The 18509-nt window shown below is 46.3% G+C and overlaps 2 protein-coding genes across 9 annotated transcripts in view; both read right to left on the reverse strand.

Moving 5' to 3' along the window:
• si:ch211-246m6.5 (von Willebrand factor D and EGF domain-containing protein) overlaps window positions 1-10806 on the reverse strand; it is an 80327-nt gene extending 69521 nt beyond the window's left edge. Inside the window, exons 1-2 of the mRNA XM_081706547.1 lie at window positions 10699-10806; window positions 10027-10045 (exon numbers count right to left, since the gene is read on the reverse strand). Of these exons, the coding sequence (XP_081562673.1) occupies window positions 10027-10045; window positions 10699-10806 (127 nt within the window). The remainder of the gene's footprint in view (window positions 1-10026; window positions 10046-10698) is intronic.
• Window positions 10807-12754: 1948 nt separating this feature from the next.
• Window positions 12755-18509, reverse strand: part of lrp1ba (low density lipoprotein receptor-related protein 1Ba) — a 227484-nt gene continuing 221729 nt past the window's right edge. For 6 of the 8 annotated variants that reach the window (XM_081706083.1, XM_081706086.1, XM_081706085.1 and 3 more), the window contains 5 exons: window positions 16627-16703; window positions 15299-15389; window positions 14903-15053; window positions 14326-14415; window positions 12755-13881 (listed from right to left, as the gene is read on the reverse strand). In XM_081706083.1, the coding sequence (XP_081562209.1) occupies window positions 13741-13881; window positions 14326-14415; window positions 14903-15053; window positions 15299-15389; window positions 16627-16703 (550 nt within the window). In that variant the 3' untranslated portion in view covers window positions 12755-13740. Of the gene's footprint in view, window positions 14051-14325; window positions 14416-14902; window positions 15054-15298; window positions 15390-16626; window positions 16704-18509 lie in introns of all 8 variants that reach the window. The other 2 variants (XM_081706084.1, XM_081706082.1) reach the window with 2 other exon arrangements.

The following is an 18509-nucleotide window of genomic DNA, read 5'->3' on the forward strand; positions in this document are numbered from 1 at the left end:
CTTGAACTGGCAACCTTTATGTAAGCACCTTAACCACTGAGCTACCACTGCCCTGACCACCACCTAATGGAAAGTTCTGGAAAGCAGAGTTTAAAGGATAGTACCAGAGTGACACGATACGCTACAGACAGTGCGAGAGCTGTGTAGTAGGATATTGGACCACTCTTTAAGAAGAAAGGTGGCTTGTAATACTCAAGTTTTTCTGTCTGAGCTCCACTTTTTCTTCACTTGCACACACTCAACAGCTCCTCTCTCTTGCCATTCGTTCTTTTTTTTTCCCGGGACACACGCCTGGTTGGCCGAGCGAAGCCGGAGCAGCTCAGTAGCAGCTTGTCGGAGCGGCCTGGCGTGATTCCTGCAACTGGACAGGCGGAGGGGTCATATGGAGGTGTTAGCCCATAGATCCTGCCCTAATGCCCTCGATGAGAGTCTACCATCTGGGTTAGCAGAGCGGACTTGGCGCAGAGTGCGCTGAGAGGCTGACCAGGTCGAGCCCACTGGCCTGGACGGAGAGCCCAGCTGTGGCTCCAGCTTCCCCACTGATCCGGAGCTTTAGGCCAAAGATCCCCGGGTAAACCTCCGCTCGGGCAGGTCCGCGTAAACGTCCTCCGCGGCGCGCCCCAAACGCACGTTTGGGTCCAACAAGAGGGTCAGGGTCTGTGTGGAGACGGAATGTCAGGAGGCCCCCGCGGTTTGAGGGGGCTCTCCTGTGATCTCCTGTGATGGGCAGGCTGAAGACAGGAGGCTATGTGTGCTGCCAGGTTGGATACGGTTGGCATGCCAACGCCAGGGAAGCCAGCCTTGGCCCTCGTGCAGCCCGTGGCCGGGGGCTAGCGTTATTAACCCCGCACCCTTCCCCTTCAGCCGGCACACGCAGGCACCGGTTTGAAACAGAAGATGTCCTGCAGGACGGGTGGCCCCTCCAGCGACAGATGTGCCACTCTCAGAGGGCCGTACGGAGTGGTGGAGAGGGTGATGGGGATGGTGAAGGAGAAGGAGAGAGAGGAAGAGAGAGCGAGAGAGAGACAGAATAGGGACCCCGAGCCACCTTGGCTCTCGCTTGGTTAAACTGGGAGAAATTCAACACCAGTTCCAGCTCCAGCATACACTCTGTGGTGAGGTTCTGTGGGTGCGTGCCGGGAAAAAGAGAAATGCTCCAGAGGGACTTTTAGAAGAGGACTAGCAACCGACAGACATTGAGCCACGGTCTTCTGCGTGGAGACGGTGCTGCTCAGGTCAACCCGTGACGGACGTTCTTTGAGGCGCTCGCTGCAACATGGATGCCCGTTTTCTCATGCAGCCTCTATTTCGTTTTTTTGTTTACAGAACCTTTACCCGGGTGAACCTCCATGAACCCGCAGAGACCAGACATGCACATGCCTAATGTTAGATTCATGTGCTAAAGAATGTACTAAACATTCAATAAAGGAACAAATCATACTAGTGCATTTGGGTTGAGCAATATTGAGCAGACACTTATTAAAACCTTATTAGAGCATTATAAAACTCATCCATTAGTGTGCTCGTCTCCTCACAGCTGAGCTGAGGATGACGAAGGGCCGAAGAGCTGTTCTCCAAACGCACACCTTTTCATCTCCTTCCCCCGAAAGGTTAAAACCTTGTCCTGCTAAAGGTCAAGATTATTCAAGGTAACATTTCAAAACAAGACTAGGCTGACGTGTTTTTTAAAAGTGCTCTAAAATAAAGAAAGAAATGGATAAGTACATGAACAAAACCTTTTTTAAAAAAGCCTCCAAAGCTTTTTAGACAACTTAGAAGGGGCTGTTATGTTGTGCACAGATTTCTCAATCTCTTAAGATGATTCTGTGTTCTATATGATAAAATGGCATGTAACACAAATATTTTAGGATGTTACTTTATACAATTATATTTCTAATCACAGAGTTTCGTGTTTGATCTTCAGAGGAATAGGTGACACTTCACCAGCCTCTCATGCTGAGCCCACACACCAACAACCCCCACCCCCTCCGTCCGTCTTTTTTCCATTCCTGAGTCACACACATACACACACACACACACACACACACACACACACACACACACACACAAAAGCCTACAAAGAGGCAGAGAACAGAAGAGAGACTGTATTTTGCTTTTTTCACCAAGAGAGATTTGTTGATACCACAAATGCACTCCGCCCCACATGCGTTGCGCACACGTTCACATGCACTGCCCCCCCGCTCCCCACACACACACACACACACACACACACACACACACAAACAGTGAAAAGAAAGGATGGAGGAAGACACAGAATGTCTTTTTCTTTGCTTTTCTGACAGGTTACCACACTCACTTTTTTTTCTACAGTGGGCAGGACGGAAGCTAACATCAGGAGTTCGGGAGAGCGAGGGGATCGAAAGGCTTGCATTGCTCCGAAAGAGAATCGGCACTGCTTCATCCTTCAGCTTGCTCCTTCAAACATGCAAGAAGTGCTGCGTGTGCTGGCAGCCGATGTCTTTAGCCTGGGGTATTTTACACACACACACACACACACACACACACACACACATACTGGAGCAGCTCACTGGACTGGTTTTGATATGTGACGCGACATGCTTTGGGGCCGATCACAGTGACTTCACTGGGCAGATGTGAGCCACAGACAATACAAACAAACAAACAAACAAACCAACTGAAAACAAAACAAAACAAGGAAGTGCAGTAATTAATGCATAGGTAATCTGTTCCATTTCCTCCGTCTGCACATTCATGAACGGCGTCGTGTCGAGCATGTTGACGACAGCACATACAGACAGTAATGAAGCTGCACCTACCAACAGCGCTGTAGACTCAGGTGTGTGTAACACTGACATGCTTGTTTCCTGTTAATGCGTGTTGAGCAAGAGTGCAACCACTCCAGAGTGTTTCTACTGTGATCCACATAAGCACTGCATTGGCACACACACACACACAATATATACGCACACGCACAATACACACACAATATTTAATCTCTACTCCTGGAGTAATGCATAAGGATTACAATTTATATATAAATTGTATACATTTATATTGTATACATGTATATTGTATTAATTGTATACATTTATAAATAGAAATGTATATGTATATATATATATATATATATATATATATATATATAGAGAGAGAGAGAGAGAGAGAGAGAGAGAGAGAGAGAGAGAGAGAGAGAGAGAATGAGAAACAGAACATTTTGGACAGAGGTCCTTCATCAGCTGTGCAAGCAAAGTGCTTCCATTGAAGAAATGTTCTGTTTCTCTGGAAACTCTGTGTCCTAGAGTTTCTCTTTTGCATTAATGACATATCTGTTAGCATTGCAAACTTGTTGCTATGGCAGCAATGAAGTTAGGAAACTCGAAGAAAAAGATCTCATCTACAATCTTGAAACTTTAACACCCCATGGACTGAATGTTATGATTTAAACATCTAATTTTTCACATATAAACTGGTTCCTCCTCTTGGAACTTCAGACGCACTTTGCTTGCACAGCTGATGAAGGACCTCTGACCGAAACGTCCTGTTTCTCTGGAAACTCTGTGTACTTCACTTCAATTATGAATATCTCTACATTTCTTACTGCACTTCCCCTCCTGGAAGCTTGCTCATATTTCTACCCCCCCCCCCCCCCCACACACACACACACACACACAGGCTGTAGGCAGAAGCAAACCTGGCGTGTGGCACTTCGTCTGGCCCCAGTCGCACAGGTGAGGTGTGTTGGTGTCTTGTTTCTACCAATTTCCCCCTGCTACACAGGGACCCAGCCCTGCGGCCCCGTGTCTAGCAGGAGAGTAAATAAATGAATGAACCAATAAATGAAGGGAACGATCTGGTCAATCAACAGCACTTACGCATTAATGAGCCACTGCAGGTGTGTGAGACACACCAGAGACAGTCTGCAAACTGAAGAGAGTCTAGACACTGCTGTAGGTTTATCCATCCAGCCATCCATCGATTCATCTAGCTAGATAGCTAGCTCCTAGGACATATATTTGAATTTTAGAGGTCCGTTGAACCTGTTTTATATATTGACTATAAAATCCAAAATCGTTTCCCTGATTCAGTTTGAAATCAGACTCATAACAGACCAAAACCGACCGGGCCAACAAGCCGTTGAACTTCCCAGCCCAGTTCATCTTCCTGTATGTGCTATCCGTTTAAGTGGGCATCGTTAAACGCTCGTAGACTGGGTGAAGATGATTGCTGGGTCATCAAAAGCTCGGCCCAGGCGTGTCAAGCGGTTCTTACGGTCGGCCCTGTCCCGTGGCCTGAGAGACGGAAAACGCTCTCCGTTCTGCGGTCCCGGGCTTGCGCCACGGCTACGTGAGAGCCGCAGCGAGACGAGAGTGCGGGAATTCTTACCCAGTTCCCGGCTGTCAGTCACGGACTGTAGACTCGCTAAAACGACGCGCCGACGGGATGGTTTGGGATGGGGCGGAAATCGAAGCGTGAGGTATTTGTGTTACATCTTAGTGGCGGTGTTTTGAAGGGAGAACCATAGTTCGCAAAAGTGGTCCTCAAAGCGGCATTTCTGAGCCAAAGTGTCTGCCAAATAGATGTTTGCATTTGACTGCAAGAGGCTTTCCATCTGTTTCCCTCCACTCTTTCATACAGGCTGCACCGAAAGCCGGGACCGAAACGGTGCTACACGTCACGCGTGCACTCAGACGGTTTAATGTCTGTCGGGAGAACCTTACGGGCACACTCTGGCACAACTTTACTTTTAGTTTAGCGCCGGCTATGCCCTCCGTCTCGGAGGTGCCTGGAAACATTCTAATGGAAACTCATCTAACGGGGGCATAAAGAGCGTTTTTACTGTGGCCTGTCATTTCGGCTCATCGTCAGGACGTGCCGGCTCCGGGAGACGAGATATTCTTTACCTGCGACGACCCACGAGTTAATGTGCTGCACCGCCGCCTCCGTTCTTCCGAGACCGCGTGTAACTTTGTATCAGCGTGCTACATCGGTTCGTCTGAATAATTTATCATAGGGGAATATTGGCGTCCCCGCGGTTGATGAGGAATGGATAATTCATATGGGGAAAATAACGTGAAAGTACATCTAAATATACTGAAAAGGTCATTCGTGCAGGCAAGTGACAGACGCCCTCTCTACCGGTTGCCATCTCTGTTGAGCGGGCCGCTAGTGAGCCGGTGCTGGGTGCTGGGTTTATTAAGTGCTGGGTTTATTAAGGTCGTGGGTTTGGCTGGAATGGTAATACTGGACAAGACAGAGCATACTGGACAGAGATGGAGGGGGCAGGAGTTGTTGGGGGGAAACTGAGACCAGATTCAGGATTTTATGGAATTACGGTAATATCGTTCTAAAAAAGAAAAAGAGACTCAAAAATGTCACGGTTTGATTTGTATAATATTAAGAAAGAGCTTTGAAGGGGGAAGGAGTGTTTTCAGTAAATACTGAAGGGGAGTTTTGGTTTTAAAAATCTTTAACCACAAAACTCACTGGACAAGATAAATCTTCCAGATGGACTCAGCGGACAGTCATGTTAATTCTAGCACAGGCTACACGGCTGTAAGGAAGCTCAGCACCACATGCGCCATGGTACCATCTTGACTCCATAAACGTGTTAGCTGATACAGATTGTATTGACTTATTAATATTTTCAGTTGTGAACCTAACCTAAAGATGGATTTTGTTCTGATGCGTTCTATAGGTCACACACACACACACACACACACGCGCGCGCACACAAACTTAAAATACATACATATCGATTTAACAGCTAAGGGGCGGGGACAAAGAACGCAGTAGATCTGCCCCTGACCACGGGACGGTCACAGGTCACAGGACCGTCAGTGTGGAAACAGCAACGTCGCGCACATGGGGAGACTGAGCGGAGCCTTCTGTGAGGCTGAAGCCCAAGTCTGCCAGGCAACAGTGACATGATTGGCTCTCGAGTGACCTCAGAGCAGGTGAGGTAGCGTAGATGCCTTTCACCTGAATCAGCCAGACTGCCAGAGGTTCATCTGTTATAATCCACTTAGGTTCTAAACCAGGACAAAGAACCCAACACAATATCACACCCTTCTCAGCTGAGGAACAGTTAGACGCCGAACTGAGATGTAGTTTAGGCTGGTGCAATAAATAAATAATAAAACTAGTTTGAGTCTATACTGCTATTACTGTATAACAAACATTAACAATATGTTTCTAAATGATTTATAGTTTATTAAATTGCTTCGTTGTATGCACACACACACACACACACACACACACACACACACACACAGAAAGAGAGAGAGAGACCTTCAGGGAGAGTCAACAAGAGGTAAATAACCCAGGTTAAACTAGTAAACTAAAATACGGTAACCCTCAAAACGAATGTGAACCTCTGGCCTTAGAATATAGGCTTTAACTTCTACTTTAAGGTGAAAATAAAATTGGTAAATAAATATTGATAACATTTATTAATATAAGACTTTTTACATTGTCACAAAGCAGCTTTACATTATTTATGGAAATAGTGAAACTAAATTATTAGCAAAATAAAACAGTTTAACTGTCCCCATATAGAAGCGCGCCCACAGCAGTCTACAGCACAGTGATGGTAAGGGAATGTAGAGGAACCCCAGGACAGCTGTCAGTCTGCAGACGTTATGACCGGAAAACAACAAATTAAGCGTTAAGGCATTGAGAAATGACTGGAGAGCACACATTCATCCATACGCTTCGCCCGGCCTGTGGAGCAGGTCACGTTTCCACGGCCCTCGCTGAAATCGGAATCCTGGTTACGGCACGGCTGAGGCGTAGATTGTTAAACAGACAAAGGGGAATGGGGAGAGAGAGAGAGAGAGAGAGAGAGAGAGAGAGAGAGAGAGAGAGAGAGAGAGAGAGGAGTGTGTAGTGTGTAGTGCATTTAAGAGGCACTCATCAAATCCACACACACACACACACACACACACACACACACACACACACACACACACACCAGTAGATGAAAATTTCCATTCGGAATATTATAATAATGGATAGAATGATGCTGAAAAACATCCACCCTCCTGGGCATCCTTTCAGTCTACAATATTCAACATTCATGTGCAATTTAAATATTCATATGTCATTTCAATAATCAATATTCAACATTCAATTTCAAAATGCTAAATAATACTATTATCCTTAAAAGGAATTAATCTACATAGCCAATCCCTTCTCAAGTGTTCTGAAAAAGGCATTGATGCTGGGTAATTGCTTAAGCAGGAAAGTAATTACATCCGAGGCCGTCGTGTTCCCACGCCAGGTGTGAAGAAGTTACAGACACCCTCTCTGGGCTGTCGGTTGTTTTTTTTTGCGCTGTAATCACAGTGATTGTAGGAAAAAAATCACAAACCCTCTCCTGTGGTAATTAAAAGCTGCCCAGAATGCCGCACACCCCGCGACGCCAGAACACCTGCGCCGGAATCGCTGAAGGTCAGAAGGTGTGTGTGGGGGGGTGGCTTCACATCAGCTACCTTTGAAGTGCAGCTCACGGGATAAACTCTGGCTACGGAACATGGAAATCGCTCCGTGAGAGGAGGTGTGGGGGGAAACATTTCTCCAGGCGAGCTTTAGAAGTTCAGAGTCTTCTGGGTGTCTCAGTCTGCAGTTAAAGTCGGTGAAGGGGGTTCAAAAGGATGACTGACCAATCCGTGGACGAGAATGCTGTCCGAGATTTTGCGTCTGTATGTCTCTGTATCCACTACTCCACGCATGGCCATACTGTGCATGAAGTCTGTGGGACACGCTATCACACCTAAAGCATTTTTACTTAAAGAAAGAGACTTTATGAGTCCAAGATACTTTCTTTATACACTCAAGAGTAAGAAACTGGACACGTCCACCTACCACACACGGTTCTCCTAGTGCAACCATAGTGAGGGGAATGTCTGGAAATGAACAGATCACAATCATACAACCCCCTAATCACTAATTATACAGGAACAGATTTTTTTTTTTTGCTTTTAGTGTTTGATGTTTTGATATACCCTGAGCTGGTGGAAAACACAGTTTGTATGTAATTTTGCTTCCACATCCAGACTGCGATTTTAAGAACGGTGCTTTGACTCTGTGGCTTTCCAGCTCTTGGTGAGAAAGTGAAGAAGAAAAAAGGAACAAGGAACTCAGAGCTGGAACAGAATAATCTCTAACCATCTCCCATGTAGGACACGCTCACAGAACAGCAATTAGTTGCAACCACGGCCTCCTTTGTTCAGGACAACAACTCTGGAGTCTGCAGACACATGAACATCATTTCCTCGAGAACTACTGAAAAGCTTCAAACAAAAGCTGCCCCCAGGGACGACACACACACGCTCTCACACACACACACACACACACACGTGCACACACACACACGCTTACACACACACACACTCACACACACGCTCACACACACGCTCACACACACACGCGCTCACACGCACGCACACACGCACGCACACACGCACGCACACACGCCCGCTCACACACACGCTCACACACACGCTCACACACACACACACACACGCTCACACACACACACATGCTCACACACACACACACACACAGGAGGGTGCAAGAGGGCAAAGTGACATGACAAGGTGACTTCTCTTTCCACCACACCCACACACACACACACACACACTCAGCGATGTGTAGCCAGTGGCTGGGCCTAAAACTCCCTCTGTGTCTTGGTTACGGAAGTGAGTCTTGAACTAATCTGGTTCATCCCTGAATATTACGAAAGCTTCATTTTAGGTGAGAACCAAGCTAAATCTTTTTGCTGAGGTGTGTTTTTTGTTAGAATGTTTTATGGGTGTGTATTATACACTACAAATATGATGATGCCTCTCAGGACTGGTTGGTGTGTGTGTGTATGCATGCGTGTATGTGATTATGTGATTTGTGATTGTATGAGTTAAGACCAACACTGTTCAGAAGCGCGTGTGTGTGTGTGTGCACATAGGTGTTTGTGTCTAGCTGTCTAGCTGTTGATATCTTTAAATAAAGTAACAAAATGTGTGTGTGTTTCATGCCTGTACTGTGCCGTAGTGTGGCAATATACACTAGCTCTGACAGGTACTCTCAGTACCCCCTGCTGCTTTTACGAGCCTGTGTGTGTGTGTTAGAGAGATAGTGTGTGTGTGTGTGTGTGAGAGAGAGAGAGAGAGAGAGAGAGAGAGAGAGAGAGAGAGAGAGAGAGAGAGAAGAAATGGGGTTCTGCTTCAATCCAGTCGGCTGAATCACGCAGAGAAGGCATGCAGTCAAATTCACATTCAAATACCAATTCAAATTTGGCTCAAATTATTTCAATCTGTTATTGAACCAATTTTACTGTATGGTAGTGAGATGTTGGGGGCCACTATCAAATTCTGAACAATGAAACACACACTCAGCTGAAATTATGCACATTCAAACGAGTCCCCTCTCACAGCTGGTCCTGACACTGAGTTCATTATCAAACACTAACACTGTTACGCACCAAGACCAGTTGAAATACGAACAATCAGACCAAACAAAATTATAACACTTCAAAAACAAAACTACATCACCCACAGGAACACACAAACACAAGCACAAAGCCAATTGCAGCACTATCTGGCCCTTAAACGACAGTACACTGTAGCAGACGACCTGTACACAGTGACTGATATTAAACACAGAACCACGCTGACAGCATCCAGGCTCAGTGAACACAGCCCGGCCACCCAACATAAGATGTCACGGCTGCCCAGAGAGCAGAGACTCTGTTAGCAGTGTAACAGAGACAGAGCTGCACTTTCTCACTGAATGTGAAAAACTCGAACAAACCCACTGAATTCACATCACAAAATTTGAGATGATGCGCCCCGACTTTGGACGTCCATAACTCCTAAAACGGTCTGTCCTATTAGAAGAAATGAAGGAAAGCAATGCTTTAGCTGGGCGATACAGTCTGCCACCATGTGACCTCTAACAGCCCCGGTTAGCAACCCTCTACAGCTTGCCTGTATAACACCTGAAGCATGAAGAATCTTAAAGAGTCTTAAAACGATTTCCCAGACTTACCTGAGACGCGTGCTGTTGACTAAACAGACAAAAAAAAAAAAAAAGGTCACATGAGAGGCAAGATGCGCGTTAGAGAGTCTTTTTAGCCGTTTAGCTTAAATCTGTTTCGTGATTGTGTATGAAGTGATTATTAGGCTCACTAGAGAAAGATTCCACCATAAAGAAACGCAACACAAATTGCAAATTGCAAATTGCTGAGAGTGAATATGGATTCACTCCATATTAAGGTTGGCATTGAGTATTAGACAAACACTACAGAGCAATGGGCCAAAAGAATGAATCTATTATCCTTGTAGTGCTGCTCCAGTAACGGAACTGATAAGAGGACGTAGATTCTGTTCTATAACCAAAAGATGATGTGATAAACTGTATTTGTGCAGTTAACCGCCAGAGACGGGAAAGGCTTTTAAGTTTAACTCGCAAAACACCCACTCTGAAACAAAAGCGAACTTTATACCTGCAATTAATTTCAGCCGTGATAATAATTCCTCACAAGGAAGAAATGTATTCCCCTTAGTAACTAAAAAGACGGACAGATTATGTATAAAATGATATTATTCCTGACTCGTCCTTCCAGTGGGTGGTCCTATCCTCCTGCCTCGGAGGCCTGCGAGCTTGAGGGTTCGGTGCAATATTTTTGCTGTTCCTGGAATTGTGCTCTCCCAGACTGACCCTGATGCCATCATTCCTGAGATCTGATGGAGACACCACCAGCTCGGGGGTCACAGCCCCAAGTGCCCCTATCACCTCTGGACCATCCTTGGTGTTAACCTTCCACATCCTTCTTTCCTTCCTGAGTATTTTCCAAACCTTCCATGATCTTTCCACTGGATGTTACCGTTGCTGCTTTCCGTACCTTATCTACTCAGACGACGTCTGGTCAGTTACTTATCTGTCTGGATCCTGAGGTTCTCAGGATCTCGGCCTTTTTTGGACTTGCGTGTGTTCCTGTAAATGATCCGTGCCGCTCGGTTGAGTCTCTCAGTGTGTTTCCCTGACAGCGTCTGGCTTCCTGCTACCGGGGTGTGAATTGTCTACGGGGCTCCTTTGCACATGCTTGCATCTTGTGTGGTGTGTACGTAATCATGGACTGTATACTGCAGAGCCATCGATGTCTTTTCACCAAGAGGTTCGTGATCTCCGGTGTACCTCACTTAGTTCTGAATGTTTTCCCTCGCTCCGAGTGCCGTTTAGCCTGTGCCGACCCTCACCGGCTGCTGTGGGTATCCGTGGATACCTTATGGGAGATTGCAAATATATTCATGATTACCACGGCAACCTTCAGTCAGACTTAATCACTGCTGTCACCATCTGTCTCGTGCCCACCCGTACACGCTTAGCATATTCCCTTTAATGTTTAATGTGCCGTGCGCCCGCACACAGTAAACGAGACACGGAGCACCTCCTCCTGTTTCCTGATTGGCCGGTACAGCCGTGTAACGTTGTTTAGCTGCTGAATACTGATTCCTGGTCTGTCATTGGCTCTATTTTCTCTGAGCAACTACTGTAGTGACATCTATCAGGACGTTTAAACACACTAACTTATGCCCACCCTACACACCAAAAAAACCCAAAACAAAACAGAAAAACACCAAAAAACTAAAGAGTAAAGAGTTGAAGAGTCTCACACCATACGGCCTGTCAGAGGTCAAAATAACTCAAGGAACAAATAGAGAACAGGAGACAAGTTTTAAAAAGTCTTCTACATTTATAGAAGCTGTGCGTTCATTCTCACTGGCGACCGTAACATTTCTAAATATTACATACATTTCCTAGCACGTCTAAACTGTGCATCTCTGACCCTCTAATAAGCGACCAGTTGGCATATTCCACAACCTATTTATTCTTTTGAAAAACAGCGTTCACCCCATTTCATCGGAACGATTCCTTCATCGAGGGCATACGTTCCTTCCCTGCCTGGTAACGTACAGGCAATCTAAACCCGACACGATCCCGGCAGCGGGTGGAGACGGGAGACGCGAAGCACACAGCGGTGGGATATCTCCCGCCCCACAGCCTGGGAGAGGCGGAAAGAACAGACGCCACACGCAGGCAGCCTGCAAACGCTCCATTAGCAATCTCCCTACTCATGGCCAGAGCAGTAAACAAGCTGCACAGAGCACGTCTGCTTCTGGGACCAGCTTCATTTGCCATCTTGAGAACCAAGCATATTTTTGTCCACTCGCCGTATAATTCTTGAGTTCTGTCTTCTTTTTTTTTTTTTTTCTGTGAATGCAAATTTATCACGCGAAGGCTTCACTAAAAAGTGAACTTGAGAATCCAAAGAGGAACAGGAAGCGGTCAGGAAACATGCGCCACACTTTTACTGTGTCTGTGAGGGAGCGACCAAGGGGGCGTGAGGAGAAACACTTCCAAACACGTGACGTGGCAAGAAAACTTGGTTTATTTTGTACTTAGAGTCACTGGTCCAAAATCAAATTAGGTGAGGGAATATGTGCGTAGCTAAATAATAGATGCAAAAAAAAAAAAATCACATGTGGATTAGATATATGCTCTCTATCTGTCCTTCTCTCTCTCTCTCTCTCTCTCTCTCTCTCTCTCTCTCTCTCTCTCTCTCTCACACACACACACACACACACACATACACACATACATACATATATACACACACATATATATATATATATATATATATATATATATATATATATATATATATATGAAGTAAATTCTCTGTGTATTAAATAAGATATTTAAGCACAGAAGCTTAAGCATTCATCATTTACTCACTTTAATTGCTACCCAAACGTGAAGTGGGACCAATGCACCCAACAAACTCTACAATTTGTATAAAAGTACAACATTTAATACTCTTAATACATATAAATCAAATATAAAATTATAAAACTTTTACACCTCCAAGTGCATAAACTTGCTGCAGTGGATATTAGATCTTTTTTTTTTTTTCAAATTCAGGCATCAAATTTCCACCAGACGTTCCTAAAATCAGAGAATGTGTGCCGAAAGGTGTCCATCACTGTTTGGGAAAAGCTGTAGATCTGATGTGTATAGATACTGTAATGCAATTAAACTTGTATACAATGAAAAAGCAAACAAACAAAAACAAACACACAAAAACAAACCAAATAGTCGTGAAGAGTAAAGCTGTAACACCTAGACCTGGATTCCTTTTTGGTTTGGCTCGTTCAAAAGAACACACAAATATAACCAAGTATTTCCAAGTATTTCGCATGTCAGATAACTCACCACATCATTGGCGTCACTTCAGCAGAACCGTTCAATGATATCAAAAATAAAATCTGTGAAATGTGAATATTTGTCAGATATTTGTCTAGCATTTGGATAGAGGCAACTTGGAAATACAATATCTATGGCATGGCGATAATACCACCATGGCTGGTAATATATATATCATTAAATAAAACCTACATCAACTCTTTTAAACAGTCTTTACATGTATGTAATGTGGAGCAGCTTAGTGTAGAATAGACTGCATTTATATGGGAACAGAACAAATGGAAACAACCGAAAAAGAAAGAAATTTATTAAATCGGGGGTTCAAAGTTGTCAACAAGATGCTTATATGAGGCACAGACATAACAAGAAACAAACAAAACTAAAGTTCAATCATCAGAACCTGATTGTACATAGAAAAATTTGTCTCATTTCACCTTTGTACATTTTGTACAGGTCTTTAGAAAAAAATAAGTGAGCTTTGTGTACAAGCTGGGTCTAGGCGGCTGTTTCGCGGATGACTGCCTCCAGCCTGTTGGGGAACAGCTCCCTTCTCTCGGTCGGCCGGATGACGGGCGTCCGACAGTGCTGGCTGTCTGCGTACATCTTCGCGTAGATGGGGCTGGGGTAGTTGATGGTCTAGAGAAACCGACGTGCTCCAGGTTACGATCGGCCCAGTTATTGGAAAGTACACTAGCGCAAGTCACCCGGACTGCTGGACCAATCCCTGTAACGTTTATACGAGCCCATCCGGAGCGGAGGGAACGCCGTAAGAGTTTATTCAGTACTGCAGGTGGGTAAATGGACACTGTGTTTTACAACAGAACATATGAAAATTAATTTACCTTGTACTGTAACTCTGGGACTAAATGAATGAAGGAATGAGGAAGATAGTTAAGCTTTTGCTGAACTAGACTCCATAAGTGTCAATTTCACCATTCATTGAGTCATTTTTCTACTGGTAATAAAGGAGATGATGCAACTAGCAGAGGAGGGATACAGGCTGGAGCTGTCTCGGGAACGAGGATCGCGCTGTGGGCGGGAGCACTGACCGGGAGACGGAGGGGACGGAGGAAGGCTCACCTGTCCTGGAATGAGCTCCCTGGGGACTCTCGGAGCAGGCAGGGTGTGCGCAGGGAGGCTTCGCGTGTCACTCGACCTCACGCACCAGCCCTTGAGTCAGAGGCGCGGAGAGAGTCGGAGAGGCAGAGTTAGAGGTGTAGAGGGAAAAATCAGAGAGACAGAGTTAGAGGCGTAGAGAAAGAGTCGGAGAGACAGAGTGAGTATTTGTATCGTTATGTGGAGATCAGAGAAGCGGTCCTATCAGTTTAGCACTGATCAGTAGCACAGCGCATGATATCCCTGCAACGTGATTTAGAGTAAGAACTCTTTTACTTCTAAATAAAAGCACGGCCACATTTTGATGTTTCCCACGTTCTTTACAGATCTACAGACATAAGTCACAAAAATCCTGGAGTCTAACCGATGCTCCTAGAGGGTTGCAGTCCTCTGAACTCCATCTAGAAACAAGACAGTGGAAGTGGCTCAGTGCTACACATTGCTAGCGCCCTGTAACAGTGACCTCTAGCCTCACACGAGCTTCCTGTATATAGTGTAGCTGCTCTTCCAGATCACCACTTTCCTCCGGCTTGGTCCTGACCTTCTGGGGATCCAGGGTGAAGCTAGGGTGGAGAAAGCTGCCCACATCCACGAGACTGTCATGTTCCACCTCGTACATGTTGTAGGAAGGGTTCCCGATCTCCACGTTGATCCCACCGTTGGCCATGGGCTGCCTCTGAACGTGCTTCCCCCTGTTGGGGGAGGGGTCAGAATTTACTCTGCACAATTATCTTACCAACTCAGTAGCCTTGCTTTGAGAAAAATACCCTCCGGAACACCCGCGCCAAACGCACGACTAAAGGCAGGGAGGTATTTGAAGTGTTCGCTTTCTCTAGGGTGAGGATCTTGCACTCTCGCTGCATTGTTCAAGACTGCGCGGTGCGTGCCGATCGGCCATGAGCCGATCGGGTGATGGGGGTGCGGGGGGGCTTCTCACCTTTGGCGCCGTTTGCAGACGAGCACGCCCACCGTCACCGTGGCTACGATCATCACCAGCAGGACAAGGGGCACAATGATGGCAATGCTTCCTGGGGACGCAGGAAGAGAGAGGATGGAGGTTGAGCGGGCGTTCGAGCGCAGGGGCAGCCTACAACCGCCCCCCCCCCGCCTGGGTGGTGAAGTCAGTGGGTTAGGGCGGTGTTCAGCGGTTCAGTAGGTTAGGGCCACATTCAGCAGTTTGGTGGGTTAGGGCGGTGTTCAGTTTATTGGGTGAGAGCAGTTTTCAGCAGTTCAGTGGGTTCACTGGGTTAGTGCAGTGTACAACAGTTCAATGGTTTCGGGTGGTGTTCAGCAGTTTGGTAGTTTTGGGTGGTGTTCAGCAGTTTAGTAGTTTTGGGTGGTGTTCAGCAGTTCAGTGGGTTAGTGTGGTGCTCAGGGGTTCAGGGGGTTGCAGTGGTGTTCAGGAGTTCAGTAGTTCAGGGGTCAGGGGTCAGTGCTGCATACATAGACCTAGGAAACCCATGGGGAAGTGCACAGGCATGAGGTCAGATCCCAGCACAGGCATGAGGTCAGATCCCAGCCATGGGTGCAGCGCTGGCCCTGATCCCAGTACAGTCCTCCCCTAATGTGAGCCATTACCGCTCAGCACTTTACAATCACAGCCACAGCTCCACACAGCCTCTCCGAGGAAAACGCACAGCCTTTCCGCCTCTGGTAATGCGCTGAAATGCCAAGCTGAAATCTGCACTGAAATGTCAGCTCATTGCAAGGAACCAGACAGAAGGAGAGGCTGTTGTGTGCGGGGGTAGGGGGTGTCTGAAGAGGAACAGGCATTAAAGCACTAAAAAGACTGACTCGCCGAGAGGTGCACTGGTGAAACATTAATGGAAGCAGAAATGTGCAGTTGAAGCAGCGATCCGTGATTAAAGCACGGGATCATTATTTGATTTACATGTCCGTTGTTATGACAGTCGGCGCTCTGTTCATTGTTTGGGGGGGGGGGGGCGGTATTTTCCATGGAATTTGTTCAAAAAAGACAGCTGTGGAAGAGTGTCTTGGGAAACATCAAAATGGTACTAAATGCTGGTTCGTGATTAGTGATGAACTCTTCGTGAGTTCGGGTTAGGGGGCCCCTGCAAGATTAAGCTCATTATTCTTTTCAATGGGATGCCATTGGCTGACCAAGGACATCCTACTCCAGAGAAATGAACTGTTACAGTCTGCATTTGGGCTCAACGTTCCTGGGAGAACAAGGAAGACAAAGAGATAGAAAGAGAGAAGGAGGGCGAGACTGAGTGTGTGTGTGTGTGTGTCTTAGATACTCACTTCCGCTGACATTGTCAGATCGGCTGCTCTTGGGGGCGGGTCTCTCGCACTGTGTGCCAGACCAATTTGCTGAGCACCTGAAAACAGAAGCCGCACACACGTCACACTTCTGCAAAAAAAAAAAAACAATTTTAAATAACCACACCACTTTACTCACCTGAAAATAGAAACCATGCTCCCATCACCTATTAAAAAAACAAGTGCACCCACTTCACATGCGTGAAAGCGGAAGCCACGCCCATGGTTTTAAAAGCAAGCAAGATTACTTGGGGAAGGATTATTTGGCCTACAAATGCCACAACTTCAAAAAACTGCTACAAAATGCACATGGCATGGACATTACGTGGCCTGCCAACCCCTCAGACCAACACAGTCTTCTCTTTTGCCGTTAAAAGCAGTCGGCCCAGGCTGAGACGGTTCCCTCTCTCGCCAGGACATGAGCGCATGCTGTCGTTGGGAGGGTATGGCCACCTGCCTCTAACTCGGTGGTCTGCTGTCTCACGAATTTGTCTGTTCGTGCCTTCTCCCTGCGCCTATCCAGCTGCCTCGGCTCATCAACACCGCAGAAATGGAAAAGTTAAAGGCCGAAGAGCACAAACATGCGCGTTGCCCGGGGCGGGGGGCCCCAAACCGCTGACGTCAAGGACCCTCTGCTGGCGGGGAGGTTATGTGCGCTGGGCTTCGTGACCCCCAGTTGCCACAAGGGGGCAGCGGGGAGTATTACACGCAGATTAACAGAGCAGAGTGTGACGGCAAGTGTACCAACAGTATAGAGAAATAGCGGCGTGCGCGCAGGCCAGGTTTGCAGTAGGCAGTGCGTGGTGAAGTTGGTTAGGCTTGGCACACGCGGCCTTAGTAGCATGACCACTGATGACATCACTCCGAACACACGTGATTTAAGCGAGCAGCTAGTGAGGAACGCAGTGGAGTTGCAGTGAAGGAGTAGATCTGCAGGACATCACACGCAAAGAGGACGTCACACAGCCGGCGCACAAGCCCGAGCGTATATGAGCGCGTACGAGAGAGCACGTGCACACGCACACACGGGCATGCCTGTGCACACACGTACACTCACACACACATACGTACACACACACACACACACACACACACAAACATACACACAACCATATACAAAATCCCCAGAGCTATTTAATCAGATAGTGTGTGTATCAGACAGTGAGATATAGATATATATATACACGTGTGGTTTTTTGTGCACGTGTGTGTGGGTGTGTCGATGTGTGGGTGAGGGTACATATGGATGTGTGAATTTATGTGGGATTTGTGTGCATGTGTGTGATTGTGATGGTGCACGTTTATGGATGTGAATATGTGTGTGTGTTTGGATATGTTTATGGATGTGGTTGTATCTGTGTGTGTTTGGGTGTGTGTGTGTGTGTGTGTTTGAATATGTTTATGAATGTGGTTGTCTGTGTGTTTATCTGTATATGTTAATGGATGTGGTTGTATCCGTGTGTGTGTGTGTTTGTGTGTGTGTGTGTGTGTGTTTGAATATGTTTATGAATGTGGTTGTCTCTGTGTTTGGGTGTGTGTGTTTATCTGTATATGTTAATGGATGTGATTCTGTGTGTGTTTGGATATGTTTATGGATGTGGTTGTATCTGTGTGTGTTTGGGTGTGTGTGTGTGTGTGTGTTTGAATATGTTTATGAATGTGGTTGTCTCTGTGTTTGGGTGTGTGTGTTTATCTGTATATGTTAATGGATGTGATTCTGTGTGTGTTTGGATATGTTTATGGATGTGGTTGTATCTGTGTGTGTTTGGGTGTGTGTGTGTGTGTGTGTGTGTGTGTGTCTGGATATGGTGCTGTCATGCTTTCACAGATGCGCGGGAGAAGCGGTATGGAGGTCAGGGTGGCGT

The sequence above is a fragment of the Electrophorus electricus genome, chromosome 23 (genome assembly GCF_041902795.1).
Source record: "Electrophorus electricus isolate QZ-2024a chromosome 23, ASM4190279v1, whole genome shotgun sequence".
In the NCBI taxonomy this organism is placed as follows: domain Eukaryota; kingdom Metazoa; phylum Chordata; class Actinopteri; order Gymnotiformes; family Gymnotidae; genus Electrophorus; species Electrophorus electricus.